Genomic DNA, 26,016 nt, shown 5'->3' with positions numbered 1-26,016 from the left:
TTGCACGTATCATTTTATTCTATACCATCAGACAAAGTTAACATTAAAATGTTATTTGTTTATATATTTGTACAATAGGTATACTTTAAATGGTAATTATCACACACTTGTATTGCACATTGAACATGCGATAGTTTGCTATCTTTCCAATTAAAGTCTATAATATCGGAACTGACATTAAAATTGTTATAACATTTTACAAAATATATTTATTGCAAATAATATTTTCTCACTTATTAGATGAATCGGATATGCGTGTGTGTTACAGCTTGTGTTTTCGTCGCAATTGGATACAATCATTGTATGAAATGCGGAGAATAAGATTTATTATATGAAAAATAGGATCTAATTTTTTGACCCACTTGAAAATAAGCAAATTATTATTTGTGAAAGATACGATCATACAGAGCAACTAAGAACAACGCAAGGTAGCACGCTCGATCGAAAGACGACAACCCCAACAGTCTTAAATCTCATTAAATTATCTGGCCTTGGTATGTTTGTACGAAATTACAGTTTTAGTGGAAAAGCTTCGCTTCATAGTTCGAGTTTTACATAAATTGATAATTACATAAAAATATTATAAAATAATGAAAAATATAATGCTCACAGACACAATTACTACTAATAATGCACACTGATCAATCTTCACATGAAGTTAATTTGCGAACGTTTGCAGCATACAACAAATGTCTCGAACTTAAAACTACCAAAAACATTTATGGTTTGTTCGGAAACATTCCATCATTTTCCACTGGTGAGCAAACACGCACTGTCGTTCTAGTGAGCCCTAGGATTCGCTTTCGTTCTTGACAAAATGCACACTCATACCGTCGTTGGGATTACCCTTGAATTTCTGGAAGCCGAAGAATACACCGATCGCTATAACAATGCCCAGTATGATCATACCGAACGCCAGACCCGCCATCGAACCTTAAAATAGAAATAATGTAGTAAAGTTCTTTTCAAGCGGCTTAAAACGAGGAGAGAAAGTTTGTTTCGAAGTTTTTAAAGGCATTGCCCACCATCTACCTTAAAGTAGAAATAACGTAGTAAAGTTCTTTTCACGTGGTATGAGACGAGAAAGTTTGTTTCGAAGTTTTTTAAGATATTCCCCACCATTTGGTGCATTACGCGAGGACTCGGATTGTTTGCCAGCACTCTTACTTAAAAGGAATCTTGTGGTGATTTTTTAAATCATACATGCCATCTCAAGCTATTTAGTTAAAGCGGAATTCTATTCACTTATGGTGCTGTATTGTCCTCCGTTCAGATATAGTTACTATCAATAAATTAAATATGGACTGGAAGCGGGCGTTGAACCAGGAAAAGATGAAAAGATGGAAAAACATGAAAATAGGAATATAATAGAAAACTTCAAAAAAAATGCTTTCTGTGCGTTTGCCAACAAGTGCGCTTACAGAGTCAATCAGTATTCTTTCTTTTAAAACAGATACGACTATACCGTACGTACCTCCACTGTACCCGGTTGACTGTTGTGAACCAAAGTATTTCTGCGGGTTGTTGATATACGGCGTTCCATCAGGGAACGACTGTCCTAAAATTCCATTGCATAGAATGTGTCAATACAGTCTGCAACGAATTGTTAATGTTGTTTACATGGATTTGTATAAAAAGTATGAAATATAATCTCGACGACTACGATGATTATAAACGAAGCTACTGCTGCAAAAAAACAACATAACGACGCTAACAGCATTCACTACGGTAATACTGATAGATGATTATGATGATGATAATATTAGTTATGGTGGTGATAAGCACGAGTATGGAACACGGTGTAAAAAAAACACGTACACAGCACTTTGACTTAAAATCTTAAAAGAGGGAATATTCAGTACGGTAGGTTGTAACAAGTACTCGAACTGAAGACTCCAGTGTTGTTAAGTTACCGCGTAACAACTGTGTTCGCTAATCTAACAGTTAATCACTCACTGTTGTAGATATCGCAATACAGGTTTGGCTCAGAAGACACCTGGCCCACGTTGCGCATGGAAGCCGTGCTGAGGCGGCATTCAGATGTGTTGCCGCAGTAACCGAAGCTGGCGCAGCTTGCACCTTCCTGCTCCACGCAAAGCTTGGCGCATTGGTCCACAGGAATGTTCTGTATGATGCGGTTCGCCTGGTTCAGGAGCTTCTGGCGGCTCGTCTGCGAGAAGTCCGAGATGTACTTCCCTATAGAATTGGAAATAGAATATATATGTACTTCCCTTATTCTATGCAATGGTCTATGGAAGGGAAAGACCGCCAATATTATTTATCACCAGAAATGTTGCACGTGTTGAGAATTCAGCTAATATGTTCCATGTTGCAATTATAGATTACACATACATGTCAAATAATATCCGTTCAAATAAACAATGTTTGATATTTAAGGTTTCACTTTTCAACAATTTTAATTTTGAATGTGGAAACATCTCAAATGTTCATCGAGTGCATTGTCCAATTAAAACTGTTCAATGAATAAGAAAATAAATGTTCAAAATGTAAAATATACATTAACTTTAATTTTTTAGTCGCATACACAACGCACAAAACTTTGTCACAACTGTAACGCTTCTTTACAAAGGTGAATGCTAAAGTAAACAAATTTTCAAAAGTAACTTTAACGAACTGCCGATTTCTACTGTGAGCATGTAAACATGTCTAGATTAGTCATCGCGTATCTTTACATCTTGCAAGGTTACAAGTTGACATTTGCACAGTTGTAAAGTCTGTTATCTTCACGCCGTGGAAGCGACAAAATTATTTTCCGTCTTAGCCAGGAAACAATGCCTCGCTTACGGGCCGGGAACCATTAAAAATGTAAACAATGATTCTTCTGGTGCACAGATTTTCGCCGCGTGGCAAAGTCATTTTAATACTATTAAAATGTCATAAAAAACTTTTTCATAATTTTGACCAAACATTTTTTTCTGATATACTAGTAATATATATTAAAATGAAATAAAATAAAATTGTATAAACATTTTTTAACGCTTTCTGCGCAGATTGAGGGTGTTCTGCTTGTTCCAGTAAGCCCGGCGAGAGCTACCCTTGGTTTTGTCGAAACCATGGCCTTTACCAAGATTTGTCTTTTTGTCCACACCAAACACTAATATAATCGCTATGTTTGAATGTTAATTTAAATCGTGCACGATGATCCGCCCTTCACCTTACGCTATTTATCCAACTATTGGTTCCGCGCCTCAGAATTACCGAATACCTGAAACCGAGAACCGTATTTACCTTGAGCGTCTGATCGACATGGGACTGGAATCAAAATTGCCGATAAACAATTCCCATTTACAACGATTTCGACGTTATAATGCAAACAAAATGACACATCTGCGTTGTAAGTTGATGAACTCGTATTTGCTTATTGTACTTATGTGGATTATGTTCGGTAGCTAGGATATTTCGATAGTTTTACTCTTGTAAAAATGGTCACTGAACGTTCGGCCAGACGAGAGGCGATCTAGCATTTCTACGAGTTCGAGAACTGTTTCCTTGTAGTTTATGTTGGCAAATAGCCGTTCGTGGTCATTTTGCGTCACGAGGCAACCTTTCCCAACAAAATGGTACACAGTTTACGAAAATCGACCGCCATTAAAGCACTTGATTACTTAAAAATGTTGATGTAGGAGATTTTTCTGTGTCAAGAGAAACTTACCTTAGATAAATATATTATATCAGAATTGTTTTGTCAAAAATGATGACAAATGTTATTTTATGACATATTGATAGTGTTTAAGTGACTTGGCCACGGGCCCAATACCTGTGGCTACTACTAATGACAATATGTACCCTAACACCGGTTGCCTGGAACATGCGTTGTAAAATGTTGAATTGTGATTCGTCAACTTGAATTCTGTACAATTGTATAGTGTACACTTGTTAGATGCTGCTGACTAGTAGCAGATTACAAAAACCGATCGTACAACTTAGAAAATATTCAATATGCTAATGTAGTTTGTTATCAACTTACTTTCAGATTGGTCTTTTATTTTTTATTTATTATTATGACTGCAATATTAGGTATATGAAGATGTAGACTTTATATATGCATTATCTATATTTTCAGATCTGTAGTTTAAGGAGTTACATGTTTGTTTTTTAACATTTAAACATTTTGTAGGATCGGAACATACAACATTTTACTCTTTACAATATTGTGCAAAACAGATATTAAAATGTTGCATTTTAAAAATTCTCTCTTAAACAAATGAGCTGAATATTCAACAAGTGCAACACTTCCGGTGATGAATAATATTTGCGGTCTTTCCCTTCCATAATGGTCACGATATAGATTATGGAGCAAAGAAATAATAGTCATATACACTAGTTCGAAGTAATTATACATGTATATATTTCCATATACCACTTCGCTGATAATTAGAAAGTATGTAGTTTGTTTCAAAGGATTTGAAATACGTAAATAAAATATGAAATGTACAGACGTCAATAAGAATAGACATTCACGGTGACTTACTGCAATGAGAATGGACAATAAGAACAGCTTCCGAATGTGAGGAGTGTGTAAGGTCTCCAAATTACTATATACAATACTAATATCATTATAGAAATAGTGTTAATGTTGCCATAACGACAGAAAAAAGGGAAATCAAGAGAGGGGCTTTAACTTTGTCATTGTTTTTTCTTCAGTTGTCTAAATAAACGATTTAAAAAGTTCACATAACATGGGCTCAAAATAGGAACTACATCGGCAAAGTTTAATGCACCCAAAGTGGAGCGATACAATTTCTTTCTTAACTTAAATAAACTTAAACGTGTATAACTAATGCTTTGTGCCGGTCGTGTTAACACAATTAAAACTTAACCCAAAATAGTAAAATCTACGTGCGTTTGAAAAATAATCATGATCATCAATTGGCAGTGGTTACAATGTGAAAACATACACCTGTATCAATGTAGAGCACTCAGTGAAATCATCATGTGGCAAACTGGGCTTGGTGAATATACGTAGATTGTCGTCCCAGAATAGCATGTGCTGTCCGCACAGGCTTATCGAGGACAATACTGTCCGTCTATACTAGATTTTCATTTTACAATGTTACATCTTTTAAACGAAAAATTCCATAAAAGCTGAAAAGTGTCGTCCCGATTAGCCTGTGCGGATTACACATGCCCAACTGGGACGACACATCAATGTATATGCATTAAGCCCACATTTTCCCAGACCACGACCCATGTACTTACTGGAGTAGTGGTCACACATGGGAGAGTCCTGTACGTCGCTCTGGGGCACGTCAAAGTAGTGGGTCTTGCCGAGGAAGCAGGTCGAGATGCCGTCGCAGTAGTCGAAGGACTTGCAGTTAAAGCCGTTGTAGTTACTGCACAGCTGGGCGCACTGGTCGGCGCTGTATATGTTCTGGTAGATCGTGTCTGAGCTCGATAAGACCGTCTTGCCTTGCACTAGCTGATAGTCCACAGTGTACTTCTCTGGTAAAAATGGCATAGGGTAAAAAACTCCGTGTAACGATTAAGGCACGTGATCAAAATCAGCAGAGCTTGTTTTTGATGTATGTATTTCACAGTGTTGCTTCTTATCTTACGAGAGATATTGTTCATACATGTATTGAACAAATTCACCAAAATCGAATGCAGTCGATTAAATCATTATTTGTGTATAGTGTAATATTGCTTACACCCTTATAATGTGTGTCCAGCGAATAACACTCAGCTAAAAACACACTTCACTTATCGAGCATGGCTTAGTCAAAAAAACAATGCATTAGAATATATATTGTTCTTAGTCAATTGGAATAAAAACCCTTAAAAATATATGTATGAACCCAGGTCAGGGCAAGACATACTTGAATAGAGATCACAAAGCGGCTTGTTGACGACGGTAGAGGGTCGGGCGTCAGGATGTAGCTTCGAGAGTACGCAGTACCCGGTGTCAAAGCAGTAGGAGAACGAGTTGCACACCCAGCTCTGTTGCGTAAGACATCCGGTCGCGCAGTCGTCAATGGCAATGCCAGTAAGGACGAGATCGTCATAACCGGGAATGTCTTTGTTGATCTGTTGCACAAACTGGTCCATGAGCGCCTCTGGGTTGAGTTTAAATGCGATAAGCATAGTTTGTAATATGAACGAAAAGCACGAGCTGATATTTTGCTGGGGCAACAACGTCAAAATAAACGGACGCTTCGTGTGTATTCAAATAATTAAAAAAGATAAGCGCTGACGTATGTGTTGATTTTAAAAATACTTGCATTAACCGACATAACATATAAATAACCCTTACATACAATTTATGATTTCAAGCGAGTTGTAAAGTTGGTTAAGTCATTGCTTAAAATATGCACTACATTTGCAAGCAAATAATCTAAAATAGTAAGCGACGAATTAAATGTTTTATATACCTGAAAGCAAGTATCGTAATTTGGATTGCAAATAATGTTGGTAGTTGTCCTAGTAAATGTGCACACAGTTTCTCGCTTTCACGGGAAGTCATACTACGTCTAAGTAAACGAAATATCAATAAATATATAACATAAACTCGCTAGAAATAGTTGAGCCGCGTTTTGAGAAAACGGGGCTTAATGCATGTGCGTAAAGTGTCGGACGGCACTTTCCGATTTTATGGGGGGGGGGGGGGGGGTTGTTTCATGGAAGTCCCTCTTAACCGAAAATCAAGTTTAGGCGGAAAGTGTCGTCCCTGATTAGCCTGTAGCGACTGCACAGGCTAATCTGGGATGACACTTTACGCACATGAATTAAGCCCAGTTTTCTCAGATCAAGGCTCAGTTATACATACGCGATGACAACTGTCGTTGCGCATTTTGTATCACATTGTTGTCTATTGCTCCGGCGGTGAATTGAACATTCTAAAAGGTGAACACAACGCTTTTAATAAGTGAAAAGCATCAAAAAGCTACTGTTACCCTATCATTATCGGAAAATAACGGAAAGTGAAGATGAAAACATGCCACACATTTTTCTACAAACAGTTAAACATTACTGGATAAATTTCGCTATCAGCTTAGACATTATGTTCAAAATTAACCCATTTATGCCTAGTGGACTCTTCCGTCCATCTACATAAGATCAATTTATTTCCAACATTAGGGATGTCTAGTATAGTTATTTCTATATTTATAATATTTCTTACAAAAATTACTTTAAGCAAACAGCGCAAACTCTGGTGAGACTTCGCATCATGCGGCGTCTCATCTGGGTCTACGCTGTTTGCCATGGCCTTTTTTCTAGACGCTATGCATAAATGGGTTATTGCTGTGATCATCTTGGTATCTTCGTACCAATACAAGTCACCCTGTGCCAGTATTGATCTACTGTTTTCCATGGGCAAGGCAGATGCGAGTCTCACCTGTCCGTTGATGGGCAGTGAGAACTGGAAGTCCCCGATCAGCACGGAGTTCTTCAGGGTGGTCCATACCTTATCCAGAGGAATGTTTAAGCTCTGATAGTCAACCGTACCTAGGGGAAAGAATATAGACATACATTTATTCAGGGCGGTCCATACTTTATCCAGGGGAATGTTCAAGCTCTGATAGTCAACCGTACCTAGGGGAAAGTATATAGACAAACATTTACTCAGGGCGGCCCATACCTTATCCAGGGGAAATTTCAAGCTCTGGTGGTCAACAGTACCTAGGGGAAAGTATATAGACATACAATTTTTCAGGGCGGTCCATACATTATCCAAGGGAATGTTCAAGCTCTGGAATTCAACCGTACCTGGGGAAAGTATAAACGCATTTTTTCAGCACATGATACTGTATTATCTTTGTGTACAGTTTTTATTACGCAGATGTTTGCTGTGATTTTATGGTGTTATTAATGGAGGAAGTCGAACCTTTCTACTGATTTTATCAAAGTTTCTTGAAAGACATTCTCACAGCTACAGTAGGTACAATATTTCATTAAAATCTGTATTTACGATGCAAACACATCTTTAAAAAATAGGACGAAAAATTATATTAAAACGCAAATTCGTAATATCCATCGTTTGAAATTTGCCATGCGCATGCGTTTAATGCAGGCGACACATGTATGAAATGTGATAGATCATATAAATCGTTAAATTCTAATTTTGAAGAATATTTAGATATTTTACTGATAAATATTAAACGTGCACCTGTATAATAGTTTATAAGCATCGCGTTTGAAGTAACGATTCTTTTTTATTGTAAACGCTTCGAACACATTCAATCTTTGGTACAATAATAATTCTTTTGAACATTGGACAGAATTGAAATGGTCTTTTTAAAACACTAACTTTAATATAAATTAAAAAAAAATAACAACGGTATTCACAAACAAACGGTGTTTGAAACACACGGTGTTAGTGTCATACACACATCGCCAAGTTACGTGTCTTACAAATATCTGCCATAAATCAACTGCACAATGAATTGTGATTCAAACTTTGGTAATCTTAAAGTCCTTTTCTGTTTTGGAATATTCGTGTGGCACATGTGCATTTAATATGAAAACGGCACGGGATTATTAAAAAAACACGTCCGGTGTTATTGGTTATTAAAAAATAAATCGCGTTGTTATAAAAAACAATCACGGTGAACAAGTTTTTAATGAGATCTTCATTTCTAGGTATAGTCAAGATGGGGAAGTCCATGCCGAGACAGATAACTTATAGCTGTTTTATACCCTTTATAACTTCTGTTTAATTTTTAAATGACGCTCACTTTCCAGCCATTTCATTAACAAAGTAATCAACTTTCAATTCGTATTAACATTCGCTGTATATCTCGACTTTACTCGCTGCGAATTGTCTAAGGGGAGCTCTAACTAGGCGAAGTAATTTCTTAGTGAATAAAGTCGAGAAAGAGCGAATAATTATACGAAATTAACGCTACTAACTTTTTTGCGGATTCGCTGGAAAGTGAGCGGCATTAACAAATTTATACAAGTTATAAAGGGTATAAAACGGAGAAAAATACTGCAACCTAACATTAGTTGGTTTATACCACAATCAAGCCCATTCGGAATTAAACACAAAGTTATTTAAAGGTTTATGGTGCAATTTCAAAAACACTAACAGTATTGATGAAGAAACTGACGGCGTTTCAAAAAAAAGGTCGGTGCTGTTAAAATTGAATATAACAAAAGGGTGTAATGGAATAGCTTAAAGAAATGTTGAATAAAAATCATTGTTCTATTAACAATTAAAGAAAAATTAATCAAATTGTTATAAATTTATTTATTTTTTAATTCAAGATATAACAGAAAAGCATCGTTTTTTTAAATATAACGTGTGCAATTGAAAAAACTCAAAGTGTTATGGAACAAAAAAATCCCTGTGTTGTTGAAAAACGAACTGTGATATTGAGGAAAACGAACGGAGGTGTTGAGAAAAAAAATACGCACTGTGTTGATTAAAAACTCACGGTTGTATTAGTAAAATAGCCGAGTTTTTGAAAATAAATTACAGTAACGGTGTTTTTATATTTAAAAAGCTAAATGTGTGTATCAAATAAAAATGACATTAAAAAAGATAGGCGTTATTTAACAAAGAATGGTGTTCTTTAAAAACTAAATATTTAATTTACCTTTCAAAGCCTGATTGACTCGCTTACGGTATTATTTTAAGACGAAATCCGGCATACTTTCAAGACATTTTTACGGTTTTATTTCAACATACTAGCGGTACAATTAAAAATGGCATAAAAGAACACGTAACGGTATCAATGAAAATAAAAGTGTTCTGAGAAAACTGGGCATACTTAATGTGCGTAAAGTGTCATTCCAGATTAGCCTGTGCGGACTGCAGGGACGACACTTTCCGCTTTTATAACATTTTTCGTTTAAATGATGCCCCTTCTTAGCAAAAATACAATTTAGGCGGAAAGAGTCGTCACTGATTAGCCTGTGCGGACTGCACAGGCTAATCTGAGACGACACTTTACGCACATGTATAATACCCAGTTTTCTTAGAACGCGACTCAAATAGTTACGGTCATAGTGGTCACACGTGGCCGTTCCGACGATTTGACCCTTTTGTGCGTGGGTCGTGCTCAACGCGCAGACGCTGTTGCTGAGGCAGAAGTCGAAACTCATGCAGCTTACTGGGAGATTACTTCCGGTGTTACATGCGCGCGCACAGTCATCAGGACTGGTGACGGAGAGAGTTGCGTCGTTGGTCGTCTGTTGGTACGAGTTGGACATCTTGGTGAAATAAGCTGAATATGCAAACCATAAGGTGCGTATTCTGAAGCCCTTTCTGAAGCCGTATCATCCCATATTCACTACCAGTAGTTGACCATGACTTTTATATATATATTTATTACGATATTTCACAGAAATTGGTTTCATCAGACAAATTGGAACGACAAAGTACATAAAATAACAATAGTGGACAAGACGTGACTATTCATGAAAATGCCCATTGACTTAGACTTCGAAAGATAAAAACTAAAAAAATAAGTTTCCGTTTCCAAGCTGGCACATGTAAACGTCTCAACGTAGTTTTTAGTCAATGCAGTTGAAAATTACACACACAAAAACGCAAAGTCGATGCAAATGTCTTCAAGTATTTAAATAACATCGCAGTTTATTAAACTCTAGGCCGTTGTACACGTGTATACGTAATTTCATTACTCATCTCAGTAGACAATATTATTGTTTACCCATGGGCGGTGGCGCGTCAAGGAGCGTAGCTATAAAGTAGATATTTGTAGGGTCAAACTTGAAAGTTGGCTTCTGCACGCGGATTGGGTTCACGTGCGCCAATCGCACGATCGTCTTCGTCACCGCGCGCACAAACTGGTTCTGATACTGGGCAATACTCGAGTCCCAGCTTCCTGTAAACGTGTCATAAAATATGGTTACAGAATGTGATTTTATACTATTAAATAATTCAGAATTTTGTATTTTCATTACCGTACCTCATCAAATCTCACTAAGTTTGATGAAGTGATAATTAGCTTAAAGAGACCGTCAACCACAAACGACGAAAAAAGAAAAGTTCTAAAATACCGTATCTTTTTTTACAATTATTAGTTTATATTGATTAAAATATCACGACCGGAATATTACATTACTTGAAAAAGTTGTTTAGTTTTCATATTTTCAGTATATTCGGTAATAAAATTTTACTGAGTACAGGTACCACGTAACTACGAGTTAACTATAAATAACGCGTGTAGATTGCTCATCATCGTCACGTGATAAACCCAGGAATGCTAATTGTGCATGTGTAGTGAATTGTATATAGTACTTCTACTTGCGTTATGTATTGTGTGTATATCGTTATGTCACCTATTTTCGCGATGTACTTTCGATTTCACATCGCGAAACTTTATTACCGAATATACTAAAAATATTAACTTTTTTCAAGTAATGTAATATAATTTCTTTTTTTTGTCGTTTAATTGTGGTTGACGGTCCCTTTCATATTGTAAATGCATATACATGCATCATAAAATCTCAATTTAACGACCTTTAACTGTTAATTTAACGTACTTTAATGTATACCGTACAATAGTTATAATATGGTGATATTAGAATACATATCCCTGTTGAGTTCTTCAAAGCATTTAGCTTCTTAGAAAAACAATAACAAACAGAAAAATGTCAATATCAGTTTCAATTTCAGTAAAGGGCAGAGTATTATATGTCTGAACAAGTTAATGTAAAGGAGAATTATTTTCATTCGTTTTAATGCGGGGCGAACTTCGCATTTAATCAGGACATTGTCCTAACACTTCTACGCAGTTACATACCAGGCCACTGCATGATGAAAGATTGTTGTGAGTTGTCGTCATAGCAGCTGGTGACATCAAACCTGTTGAAGGAGGGGTCTTCTGGCACCCAGTTGTAGATGTTGTACGTTGCTTGGTAACCTACCTGAAACCATGTCAAATATTGCTCGTTATTCATCGATATGTTTTGTTTTCCTTCACAAAATCACTGTTTACAAAACTAACGTGCATTTGAACTAGAATTTAATGTGTGCTGTTTTGTAATCAAAGAGAATGGTTTCACTGGTTATGTTATGAACGAACAGTTACACTTGCAATGGTATGGTAAATATATTTGAATGGTTATATATATATATATATATATATGATCTGACACGAGTTGTCATATCATATTTTATTAAACGAGTTCAGAAATTGTGTTAGTAAGCGAGTCTTTGGCGAGCTTACTAACGAATTTCCTGGACGAGTTTAATAAAATATGGTATGATACGGCAACGAGTGTCAGATCTTTTTATATCATGCTTTTAAATGAGCAAATTAAATAAAGATTCACGCAAACATAATGATAAATCCCGATTGTTGTTTACATTTCGTGACGTCATTTGACGTTGCAAAGTCATTTCAGCAGAATAACAAACTGCGATTGGTCAATACACCAAAAGTAAACAAATGAAAACGCTTTAAAATGTTGTATTACACATGTGTAATATATACGGAATATTACGCTAGTCAATTGTTCCAAGAGTTTGTATCACTCGAGTGGCTTGTGTGATGACGTATAACACGAGAGGCGGGGCCTCGAGTGTGATGCGAAAAAGCACAAGCCTAGAGAATTATACAAACTCTTGGAACAATTGACTAGCGTAATATTCTTTTTATTATATACAACAACTAACGACAACAGTAAACATGTATTTTTTACTTTTACAAAACTGACAAAACAATGACAAAAACGGTACGCCATAGTTTATTTAAGACGCGTATGAATACAGTTTATGTAAATTAACGTGTAAACATTCGAACCGGGAAAACACAGGTTTCCGACACGCTTACCTTAATGCCATCGTTAATCCAATTTTTATAACAATGAGGGTTGACATCTTTAATCCGATGTTTATAACAAAAACGTTTAAACGATATACACTTCCACTTCTATCTTCCATGTCTTTATCGAAACTTAGTTTAAACCACACTATTTTATTGTATTCCTATCGAAATATTCATTTATGCATGATAAACACACACTGTAAAATACGTTTTTAACACATAGTTTACTGTTAAAAAACACCACGTCCGACATGTCCTTAAATTTCAGAGAGTTTAGATAAAACTATTGTGTTTCGTCACAGAAATGACGTCACACGATGCACTACGTAATATATTTCGTAATATAGAATATTTCTATTTTCGGTGCGTGTAATATGACGTCATTAAATGGGTCAAAGTAGTCCGGCTAGTATGGTAATACGGCATTGGAAACAGCGGGTAGCGTAATACGGGATTATTTATTTCAACGATTGATGCAACTGTATTTTGTTAAAAGCATTAAACATGTATATAATTTAAAAAAAACATGTAATGGTTGTATTACATGGGAAACAGGGTATAGCATGTGATAAAACCTTGCAATGCACTATTTATTATCTTTGAATGGATATTAAAACTTGCAATTCATTAGTATATATTTACGAATGGAGAACATGCAATTCGCTGGTGAATATCGATGAATGTATATTTTTAAATTAAATTTTAAGATTGCAAGGACATTAATCCCTTACAATATCAGTGGACGAGTTTAAGCTGCTCGAGACAAAGCCTGGAAGAGTCTGTTTAAATTACGTGTATGTGCTCAAACTCACGATATCAGGTGTCGATATGACCAGCTGTACGGGCGTGTTCTGAAGGATCGATGTTTTACCAATATTGTTCTGTTGGGTCCAAGAGCTCTGAAGTTAGAAGAAATGTTATGAATGTACGGTGGGCCAATATTTAAGTCGTGTTCTGAAAAAACTAGGCATAATGCTTGTGCGTAAAGTGTCGTCCCAGATAAGCATGTGCAGTCCGCACAGGCTAATCAGGGACGACACTTTCCGCTTTTAAGACATTTTTCGTTTAAATGAAGACTCTTCTTAGCAAAAATCCAATTTAGGCGGAAAGGGTTGTCCCTGAATAGCCTGTGCGGACTGCACAGGCTAATCTGGGACGACACTTTGAGCACATGCATTAAGCCCAGTATTCTCAGAACAAGGCTCATTTATTTAGATGGATTCATGATTTTGAAGTCATATCAATGAATCCTTTAGAGAACGACTACTCTCAGCGTGAAAAGAGCATAATCGCATAAATTATTATTTCAACTATTTTCAATGTATGGAGCATACACAATAAGTCTAATCTCAAGTGAAATACCTCCCTTATTAAGCGTGTATATCGCCGTTCCTAACAACTTACAGACAGGAAGTAGAATTCGAAGGTCGACGTGAAATTCATGGTGTAAGTGGGAAGTGTGAAGTCCGTCCGCTTGGAGATATACACGTCACAAAGCATTCCTCGCACAGTGCGCTGAAACGCGCAATGGAAACGAAAATGTATTCAAAGGCGAATAGTATAGAACGTAGAGCGACTAACCAATCTTCGTATGCTTGAGTATACCCTTTGCATGCTGGGAACTTTGTCATCTGTTAAAATGTCGCCTGCTGAATTTCTAAAATGTGATTTTTTTTTCGAAAAAAAAAATCAAAGAATACTATCAGAATAGCGAACAGTTTGGATCCTGATAAGACACGCCACGTTCTGTGGCGTCTCATCTGGATCGAACTGTTTGCAAAGGCCTTCAACATTCTGTTCAAGCACTGAAAGAGTTAAAACCCAAACAGATAGCTAGGTACAACAACCATAAAGATCGGTACACAAGCTAAGCTAAGGTATAGCGTGAAATAACGCTTGCATAAATCAACCGACAAGAGAGGTGGATTCACTAACCGCGCTGCAAAAGTAAAGTATGTTTTTTGTGAGCCATATTTGATCTCTGGAAGTAAGATTGATTGATTTTTGGCGAAGGTGTTTATCTCACAAGAATAACGAAATGTTAATATGCATTTAGATCTAGATATGTATTGTAAATGAGCTTGAAAATAAAAATTGTAATGATTACATCAAGGTGTTTGGAAATATGTAATTGTTCATTTCGATTTAATTACAGACATGTGTATTGAGAGGTGTTGTTCTTGTCATGTTTCTCACTTGTGACGTACCAGGATTTATTACTATAAAGTGATGTATTCATACATTGAAACTTGCACTATTTTAGCTGCATTGTTTTATACCTGTCCCTCATACGAGTAAGTCGTGTTGTCCAGGTAGAAGAGCTGGGATGGTGACTTCATGCGGATGTAGAACCCATTTGAATTGCCGGTGATGTTGACAGAGGCGTCAAAACTTGCGTTCTGAATGGGAATCATTGAACAATTGCCCTGAGTCTTGTCGATAGCGTAGGCGATACCTGAAATAATGTTTAACATGTAAATAACATTTTTTTGTATCGTGGGTTTAGTGTTGAATGGGAGTTAAATATGAGTATACATGCGCTCTAACAATTGGTCATTATATTAGTAAATTTAAAAAAAACATCCTTTTATTATATCATAAATAATAATATTTATTCTCTAAAAACTTTATACAAGTGAACCATTTCATGCAACCCCTAAAAGTCATTTTACCATAAGTATATTTACATATTTTGCTCTATTGTTCAAATGATCGCGACTGGCTGAATAAAGATACTTATTTAAATTAGACATATATCGTTTGATTCATACGAATGATTTAAAACACCTATCTGTCTCTTGACCAGGCTTTTAAAGTGATAATATAGCAAACGCTAAAGCTCCCAAGACTATATCAGGAGAGAAATTCTCTTTTCTTAACATACCAACTATATAAACATTACATGTTAAAAACTGGGTTAACCTTCTTGGAACGGTCAACGTAAAGTTTGTATGTGGTTTTAATCGGTTTGAGTGCTAGTCGACCTGCACACGCAAACATCAGGCGATCTTACCAGTGTTATAATCGTGTATCTCGGTGACGGGGTTCGTCGTGTAATACGGGTACCCAGCGCTACTCGGTCGGTAGTCGAACCTGACCAGCTGGTACGGGAAGTCGTAATAAATCTGAAAAACGAGGTGTATACAATACTTTAAATAGCTATACTACTCTTGGATTTTGTTTTCTTTTCAAGATAGACAATGATTTTATTACATGTATTTAGTTTTGTATTGCTCGTGGTATTATCGCCTCTCTACCCGTCTTAAATTTGATTAACATTATTCCAACACCGTTCTAGCGCACCGCGCAAAACAGTTGAATTACTTCCAGCCACCGTTAAAACTTTACGAAACCGAAATTTCGCAAACTTAAGTACCCCTTTTTCTGTAACATCTGCCTTATTGAATTAAAGGATGCGATAAAAACTTAATTTTTATTAATAATTAATACGTTTTGCTTAAAAATGCATTTGTTTCACTTTGTTATTTATGAGCAAAGTTGGTCTTCCTATGGGATTTTGAACTTTCACATGGACTTTATCGTTCTCCGATGGAAAACGTCCAATTGGTAAACGACATAACTCTATGGGAAAGGGTATGTAAAATAAAAACATTTTAACGAATGGAATGGAATATAATTAATATAAAACATATCAATAAATAATAATAAAAAGAAGCGTTTATCGTAAACATGATCTTAAATATGAATAACTTAACGGAAAGAGGTACTTAAGTGTGTGAAATTTCCATTTCGCCAAATTTTTCAGATGGACATTACAAGAGAGAATTGAACTGGTGTGATGGAAATGGTATGCGTTTTATTATAAGAAGATATTGACTTTAAACCCGGCTCAAACAGATATTTCTCCGGTAAAACACAAAGTTCAGGTTTATGCCCAAGATACCGATTCGACATTGTCTTAAGGACGTACGCGGCAGTTTAGTTTCACGCAAATATTTATTTACTGAAACACCGGTTGCGAAATAAGTGCAATATATTTAGAATATTCGGATAAAAATAATATAAACAATTTAAGAACGAAAGAACAACAAAACATGCTTACAATGAACGCAAGGTACAAAAATGGACAGTTTTTGTCCATGAAAATCAAATACCTTTGATTTGCCCCTTTAAAGGAGCCGTCCAACAGATAAAGCGTCGTATCGACGCGAAACGATATTTTGGGAAACTACGAGGATTGTTTATATAGGTAAAAAAATACATCCGTTGCCGACATGAGCGTGGATGGTCGAGTGGTCTCGGCGGGAGACTTTTTACTCCAGAAATCCAAGGGTCAGTGGTTCGAGCCCTGTTGAGGGTTATTTTTTATTCTTTTTTTTAAATTGTATTCTTGTTTTTTTTGCTGGAGATTTTAAGTTCAAATGTTTAAATTTATCAATATAAAGCATTTTAAGTATTTAATGACAAGGTTCAATACATGCCTAAATATGTTGTATACATCTTGTTTTCAGTTATTTACTGTATTATTCTTCTTTTACTCATCTGCTACACATAATTCGTGTTTTCATTTACATTTAAATCCACATTTTCATTTGCATACATCAATACATGTACTAGTACGTTTTTGCCTGCACCATGTACATGGTTTTCAATGTGTTCTTAAATTGCATTTTAATACCATCCGTAAAACTGAATTTGTGAACAAACGACAACGGTGACCTATTGTTTTCTTTTTATATTTGTATTAAGTTATAACCCATTCAACATTAAGGTAACAAAATCTAGGTGCAGGAAGGCATTTAAAAATAAAAATGACGTTGATATTTATTTTTCATATGTTAAATTATGTTGTTTTTGTTTATCTTAAAAAAATTGATAAAAAAAACATAAATCGATCGATTTATGGTTTTTTTATTTACAGTCTAATTAAATCAGTATTACATATTTTGTGATAAATATAGGTTGTTTTCAACACTTTTTTCATCAATTTACTCTAGTTTATATGTTATTACCTTATTGGTGAATTGTTATTGTGCTTAAATATGCCTGTTGTTCAAGTGCGAATAAAAATTGAACAACAACGGTGACCCATGATTTTTATTTTTATTTATCTATCCACAACAGATGTTTCTACCTTAATACCCAAACTTATCAAATTCTAGGTGTAGCAGAATTTGCATTAAAACTGCCGCGTACGTCCTTAATTTACGAACAGACTTCGACAAAAATTGAGCAAATGAATGCGACTCTATACTTACATCCGTCTAAGAAGCGATGCTATTTATGGATTTACTTGTCTAAATTAATTTGCTGTTAGTTTTAACAAGAGGAACTTATCAATAGTGTTTGCATGCCGGATGTACTTACATCCGCTTATGATCGAAAACATGATCGACATGACCTTCCATTGAATTAAACCTATTGCTCCTTTAAATACCGGCCATATATGAACTGTACAAAAAAGAGTGTTTCCCATTTGTTCCCACTTACATCCGCCTGGGAGACGGCTGAATTGACGTAGTCGACAATCTCCTCCCGGTACGAATACTGAGATGTCAGCTGCGGGACCGGCTTCGGGTCCTTACGGCCCGTGCACTGCACGCCTCGAGGTGGCTGTAAAAACGGTATAAGGTTGCAGTGGAACATGTAATATGCGTGCTATGTGCACACCACACCTTAAGGCGGTTGAAAACACGGTATGAGGGTTGAGTGGAGCTTGAAATATGCGTGTTATGTGCACAACACGCCACAAGGCGGATGTAAATACGGTATTAAGGTGTAGTGGAAGATGTCATACGCGTGTTATGTGCACATCACACCTCGTGGCGGCTGTACACACGGTATTAGGTTGTAGTGGAACATGTAATATGCTTCTTATGTGCACACAACGCCTCAAGGCGGCTGTAAACACGGCATGAGTGTGAAGTGGAACTTGAAATATGCTAGTTATGTGCACACCACGCCACAAGGCGGATTTTAACACGGTATGAGGGTGTAGTGGAACATGAAATATGCGTGATGTGTGCACACTGCGCCTCGATGCGACTGAAAACACGGTATAAGGGTGTAGTGGGACATGTAATATGCGTGATGTATGCACACCATGCTTCGAGACGACTGTAAACACGGTATGAAGTTGTAGTGGAACATGTAATATGCGTGGTATGTGCATACCACGCATTTGGGCGGCTGTACAAAACACGGTACATGTGTATTAGGGTGTATTGAGATATGTAATATGCGTGTTGTGTGCATGCCACGCCTTTAGGCGGATGTAAACACGGCACGAGGGTGCAGTGAAACATGTAATATACGTGCTGTGTGCACACCACGCCTCAAGGCGGCTGTTAACACGGTATGTTGGTGCAGTGGAGATGTTATGTGCGTGTTATCTGCACACAACGCCTGAAGGCGGCTGTAAACACGGTAAGAGTGTGTAGTGGATCATGTAATATGCTTGTTATCTGCAAACCACGCCCCGAGGCGGCTGCAACACGGTATTAGGGTATAGTTAAACATGTAATATGCGTGATGTGTGCAAACCATGCCTCAAGGCGGTTGTAAACACGGTATGAGGGTGTAGTGAAACATGTAATATGCGTGTTGTGTGCACACCACGCATCGAGGCGGCTGTAAACACGGTGTGAGGGTGAAGGTAAACATATAATATGCGTGATGTGTGCATACCACGCCTTTAGGCGGCTGTACACACGGTATAAGGGTGTAGTGGAACATGTAATTTGCGTGTTATGTGCACATCAAGTATTGGGCGGTTGAGAACACGGTATGAGAGCAAAGTGGAACATGTAGTATGCGTGCTGTGTGCACACCACGCCTTGAGGCGGTTGTAAACACGGTAAAACAGTATATTGACGAAGTATGGGTCCTATGAGCGCACAACGTCGTTCGCACGTGCAAATACAGTATGTATGAGTATGAAGTACCAACTAAGGATATTATGTGCGCACCTCGCCTATAGTAGGCTAAAGCATCGGATTATGATGTTATGGGCATACTATGCCAAGAGTAGGATGCAGTAGCGGTGTATAGGTATATGAAACATGAAATATTAGTGTTATTTGCACGTCCCAGCTTTGATGACTTTGAGCGCTTTTTGCACAATCCAATGTGAGTATGCTGCAAACGTAGTATATTGGTGTTATGAAAGTATAATGTAATCATGGTATATGGATGTTATATGCACACAAAAATGTCGTGCGCAAGCTGCAAATAATTGGTGTGATGAAACATCGACTATGAAAGTAATCTGCACACTCCGTCATGAAGCTGCTTTACACACGGTATAGCAGTGTAATGAAATATGGTTAACAGGTGTCATATTTGTGTGTGCACACCACGCAATCAAGCGGCTACAAACGCAGTATAGTGGCGTAAAGAAAAATGGGATACATGTGTTAACATTCATGTTCACACCACGCCATGACGCGGCGTCCAAAACGACCCAGTGGTGTTATTAAACATGAAATATGGATGCAACGTGCACACCACGCCCTGCGGCTGCATGCCCGAAATAATGGTGTACTGAAACATCGAATATGAAAGTTATATGCACACTATCACGTTATGCTGATGCCGACAACGTATTTGTGTTTAATTGCTCACAGCATGTCATGTGAAGGCTTCAAGCAGGAAAAAGGGCGTTTAATGCTTCCAATATAGGGGAAGATTTGGAGCATTGAGGAGCCTGACAACATATTCAGATGTACAATTATGAGTGAAATGACATATAATATGTATTATGTTTTACGGATGAGATTTCAAATATAAAACTATGATCCGGCCCTAGCACACTAAGAAGGACGCTAGCAATAAACAACACCGCAATGCCACAAGTAAAGGACGGTAACGGAACGTGTTAAAAGTATATCAATATTTATTTCTTTAATAACCCCAGTTTGTGACATATATGTTTTAATATATTGTACATTTTTGATTTCCAATTAAAATAGTATTCATAACTTACCCAAAACTTGTCATCGGGACCCCAGATTGCGTTGCGGAAGTCGAAGTATTCGTATATGTGGTGGAAATTTTTGGAGTTCGCCCCGTTTACCTGGGGGATGTACTGGGTCCCTGTTATCTCGGCGCGAATAGGAACAACGTTCTCGTTGTCTGGTTCAGTCCACGTGAAACTTGCGTCTTGAGCTAATATCGACATAGACCTTCATGTGTTAACTTCTTAAAACCTGTCTTTTATTAATATAATTTATTTAGTTGTATGCATGTCGGATTAATTAGTTGGAAGAGTCACGTGCTGTTGAAACTGATGTTGTTGTTGTGTATTGGTATAGTGGCAATAATGTTTGATATAATATTTGATACCGACGTCCAATGTTTGCGTAGTTAATCAATTTGCGAACAACCGTTTTAAGCAGAGCTTCAATCAAGAACCCTTGTATACATTCAAAAATAGTCTAGATAATTCTAATTTAGTATGATCATGCCCAGATGTAGCCAATACGAAAACAGATGGAACGTAACCTGCAATATATAATACAAATGTTGTCCACTGAGAACGAAGCACTGACGAAGACGTCCGCTACATATTTTTTAAGAAAAAATATACCGCTGCCAATAATATAAAATGGATGGTGCTCTAATGTACAGGCAGATTTCGTCCATTGAAAGCTACCAATGGTGAATTATTGCAAACTAATGCTGAAAATTGATCTTAAACTATGCAATACTACGTCATGGATACCAATATGTGACATTGAAGGCGCGTGCGTACACACAAGTATGGTACGAATTTGATGACGCGCGCACCTGGTGAATATGTGGAGCATTAGTACTCACAATTATTGATGGCACATTATCATAACAAACACCTAATTATCACGAACTTGTGAACAACTAGACAAGAGTGCGAGTACCTGTGAAGAAGTAGTCGAGGGTAAAGTTGGAGGCCAGAATGTCCCAGTACATACAAGAGCGCCACCAGTCACACAGGATGCCTCGGATGACCTGGCGGCCCATGTACATCTGGATATGAAGTTTTAAAGCATACTTGATATTGTAGCATCATAATTTGAAACTTGTAATTACTGATTTATGATATTTTGCCACGTGATGTGATTGTTTTGATCCTATAAGATGTTTGGTAGCTGAAGGTTTTCAAACAAACAAGGTATTGGTTAGTCTTCTTATATCATGACTGCCTAATAAACATACATATGTTTAGCAATGTGCTTCAGCAATGAGGTGCCGGGCATCGTTGTCGTCTTAAAGATAATGAATTAAGATTAAAAGGTTATGTCTAATATATAATACATGTGTATGTAAATGACATTAAAAACTAGCAAAAACTAAACAAAAGTATCCACCAGTCCATTGGCCTGCGCAAAATGCAGTGTCTGTGCTGTGTTGTAGATATGGGGAATACCAGCGCCTGTCATTTGCATTCCAAACAGCAGTTGGTTGTCGTCATACTTCAGATCCGTGGCATAGCAGACGCCGTCTGAGCAAAGGAGACAATGTTTGCAATAAAAACATTTGTTTAAGTGAACTGAAGCCGCTCAACAATTTAATTTGCAGAACCAATCAATATGTCAATCATAATATATCCCTCACACAGCATAAATGAATGCAGTTCCCTTTATGAAATCTGCAGACGCTGTTACGTATCTAAGGGTAAACTTGTTCATTTGTATGCTGAAACATTGTTTTTGTGTTCTTCTTTTTCTCAAACACAAGACTTTGACAAGTTTAAGAACTTGTCGATTCGTATTATTTCTTCATTAAACGACCAATAATTAATGGAAAGCTTTTTTATTTTGTCATGAGTTTCAAATAAAGTATTAACAATCTGTGTTTTTTAGCCAAACATTCTTTTAAACTAAATTACGACTTGTCAGACTTGTTAAAAGCAATACCAAGCAAAGATAATAATGCTTCAATAAGTACCGTCTAAACCACCAGTGTCCTTACACACTTACTGACGTCATAGATCAGCTGATCGTTGTTGTAATCGAAGATCATGTAGTCCTCTGAGTTGTTCGTGATCGTCCGCAAGGCGGCGCGGTTGTTTACCTTGTCGTAAAATTCCTCTCCCACGATCGTCGTATTCTTTTCGATAATGTTCGCTTCTACTCTCACTTGGAACGTATCAGGGAACGTAGGCATCGTAGGTAGTGTGGTGCCATTATTTGCCACTGAAAGGCAATCTCAGAGTATGAAGACTTAAATACGGATATGATTTATACTTACCTTTTTATATGAATTCTCATGCACGGACATGAACTTTAAAAGTTTTAGCTCCGTTATTCGTTGTATTTTATTACACCGTATCATGTCGGCATTTGCTGTAAGATTAAATTTGATTATTATTCTAAGTTTACATTCATTGTAAACGGCTTTGAAAATTGTGCTATCAACCTTTGAATAAATTTACTGGATTGCATTGATGGGGGCTTATAGTTCATAGGCTCCTAAGGAAGCACTGTGAAAGGTCTCTCATATGAAGCTAGTCAGATGGTAAATTTCGTCAATCAATATCTAGGTTTCACAATTGATAATACAAACAATAAATGGTGTTTTTGTCGATAAACCATATCAATCAAATGAATGTCATACAGCGATTTTGCAGTGAGGGGTAAAGTTTGTGTGTGTGTCTTTTTGGTAGAGGTGATGGTTGCAATGTCGTGACTGATGGGTGTTTACCGCTGTAAATAGAGCACGTATAAACAGTGACACAAACAACAACACAATTAAAACTCCTGCTTACAATAAGGTGCTAGCGCGGTGGTGTTCCTGGGCGCACAATATTGGCCGTATTGGAAGGGTGGTGGCGTGGTGCTAGGTCCCTGAGCCTTCGCCATCCAGACACACATCGCGAAAATCAGTAATCTCCACATCTGAAAATAAGCAAATTTGAAAATTTTAGTACATGTTACCCAACATAAATGGGCCTAAAGTGAGTGGACACACGATTACACCGACGGCGGTTTTTAATTATCCTGGTATTTTCAAAATTGGCACCATGTTTGTAGGCTTGTTTGGTCGGTCCTTATTGACCTTACATGATTAAGAAATGTGAACTGGTCCCATGTGGGAACTTGAATGCTTGCCTAGGAATATACCATGTATTAATTGCAGATTGTGACAAGTGATTACTTTCTTGGATTAAAGATGGTCATTTTTTCGCGAAATTTTTTATCAACGTGTGTTTTGATATTGCATCACATTGCCAAAGAAGAAGATTATGCAAATAGTAAATGTGGAAATTAGGAGAATGACGAACGTGTTGGTTTATTACCATGCGATTCATTCACAATTCAAATACCCTGATACATGACCTTGTTCAAGTTATAATCAGGTTTATGTAATATTTTAAAGAGAGCCATGCCATGATTTGTATTCCATTTTTAAACTTATTAATGTAGACACATGCATCTCATATACGATTCTACTTCCTTATTAAACCCTGTTTCAACAGCTCCGTATTGTCTTAACTTGTATCATTACAAAATCACAAGCTTTCCTCATGGAGCTACCGTGAAAGATCATATGAGCGCATCTCTTGGAAAATCGGGCTGAAGGAATGTGCTTAAAGTATCGCCCCAAGTTAATCATGTAACACATTTTCCGCTGTTATGAAAGTTTTCTTGTCAAAAAAGTATCATCTATAATAAAATCCAGTTTAGCAGAAAAGCATTTCCATGATTTGCGTTTGCGGACTCCATCTGATATTTTTGGCCAATATTTTACGCAATATGCTTTACTAGAAAGCCCGTTTTATTGAAATCCACTTTATCATAAATCAACTCTCGCGATACAATTCGTCGGAAAAAAGTTACGTAATATTCCATATCAGCCTCGATCTGTGAAAAGGCAGTCCACACAGGCTAATCAGTGACGACACTTTCCGCTTTTATGATTGTTTCCGTTTACAGAAAGTCTCTTCTGAACAAAAATCCAGTTTAGGCTGAAAGTGCCGTCCCTGATAAGCCTGTGCGGAATGCACAGGCTAATATGGGACGACACTTTACGTACACGAATTAAACCTCTTTTTCACAGAGCATGGTCCATATTTATTTTCTTTTAAATCTACTGTGAAATCGGCCTGATCCAAAGGTTCATGATATAATTTTCCTGATAGGTAACTATGCGTTCATATCAGTCAATGTTTCGATGTACGAAATTTTACTCGAAAATAGCAAGAAAGTCTTCTTTTCCGGTAGACTTGATTAACATTATATCAAGGTGCAGTTCATTTTATTCACAAAAAGCAATAAAAACAGTTATGGACTTTTTTCAAATATCATGTGCAATAGCTCATGCCGTCGTTATTTTCACGCCAAACTTTATAAAATATATTCGTTCTCTTTTAATCGTTTGCTGTATTCAGCAATAATTGTTAAGAAGTTGTTCCTATGATAAATAGAAAATTCTCGACGTTTTTTATTATTTTTTAAATCTCACATTATGACGCTATATTACAGGTTGGATCAGCAATAAAGGGTTAAGGCGTGGGCACACCGTGGTATCAATTTATGTCGAAACTGGCTGCAAAAAAGGGAATATGAAAATTACTTTATGTATAGTACCATCTTTGGCAATCTTCTTGTTGTACGAATTATGAAGTACCTTAGGTAAGAATGGCGACGGTTACTATCATTATGAAGCTTTAAACGGTTCGAAAGAACGAACAAATTGTCATCGATTTTGGAATTAGGACCTTATGAATCCTCCTTGAATCACTTAGTGCAGAACATATATCGATGCTTCGTGATTAAAATTCCTTTCTGATAGACGAATGAAATTCAAAACACAGCAAAACCATACCGTTGTGTGTACTGTACTGTACTCGCTATAATCGTTAAATTATAAACCACATGGATTCATAATATATAGGTAAACAACAATATCAGCTTTTATACTATTCATATAAAGCAAATTTAAAATCAGTATTATTTCATTGTATTACTTGGACAAATGCACCTTCCTAAAATTGCAGGTACTACAAGTTTGCATCGGCTACATAAATTATATTGCTGATTGTCTTGTAGTATACGCCCAAAGGGAGCTGATTTCAAAACAGGGTGGTCTTGTCTAATAAAGGAACATGTGTACGTCAATACGTGCATATAAACATTTCCGAACGAAGAAACGGTTGACATTAATTCGAAAACATTTACCTTAGTGGAATATTTCCAACACAACGTTTCAGTTAAAATGGCGAAGATGACCAGCTGATACCTGTGATGGACTCTGAACTGCTTATGGGGAGTATAAATATATAATCAGCACAGACCTGATTGTACGTTTCGGCCTATTTTAT

The 26,016-nt window shown here is 36.8% G+C and overlaps 1 protein-coding gene across 1 annotated transcript; it reads right to left on the bottom strand.

Moving 5' to 3' along the window:
- On the bottom strand, positions 1 to 26,016 carry LOC127862176 (uncharacterized). The gene is made up of 21 exons (XM_052401175.1): positions 25,874 to 26,016; positions 23,461 to 23,590; positions 22,673 to 22,888; positions 22,061 to 22,194; positions 21,611 to 21,719; positions 20,701 to 20,882; positions 18,207 to 18,329; positions 15,769 to 15,880; positions 15,035 to 15,210; positions 14,160 to 14,270; positions 13,568 to 13,654; positions 11,730 to 11,853; positions 10,635 to 10,808; positions 9,963 to 10,187; positions 7,355 to 7,464; positions 6,785 to 6,854; positions 5,838 to 6,074; positions 5,221 to 5,463; positions 1,957 to 2,196; positions 1,475 to 1,558; positions 1 to 933 (listed from the first exon to the last, which is right to left on the bottom strand). The coding sequence occupies exons 2-21, from the start codon at positions 23,588 to 23,590 to the stop codon at positions 791 to 793; spliced, it is 3,030 nt and encodes a 1,009-aa protein (XP_052257135.1). The 5' UTR covers positions 25,874 to 26,016; the 3' UTR covers positions 1 to 790.

Source organism: Dreissena polymorpha, chromosome 16 (genome assembly GCF_020536995.1).
Source record: "Dreissena polymorpha isolate Duluth1 chromosome 16, UMN_Dpol_1.0, whole genome shotgun sequence".
Lineage (NCBI taxonomy): Eukaryota > Metazoa > Mollusca > Bivalvia > Myida > Dreissenidae > Dreissena > Dreissena polymorpha.
This window is presented reverse-complemented; position numbering and strand designations above follow the sequence as displayed.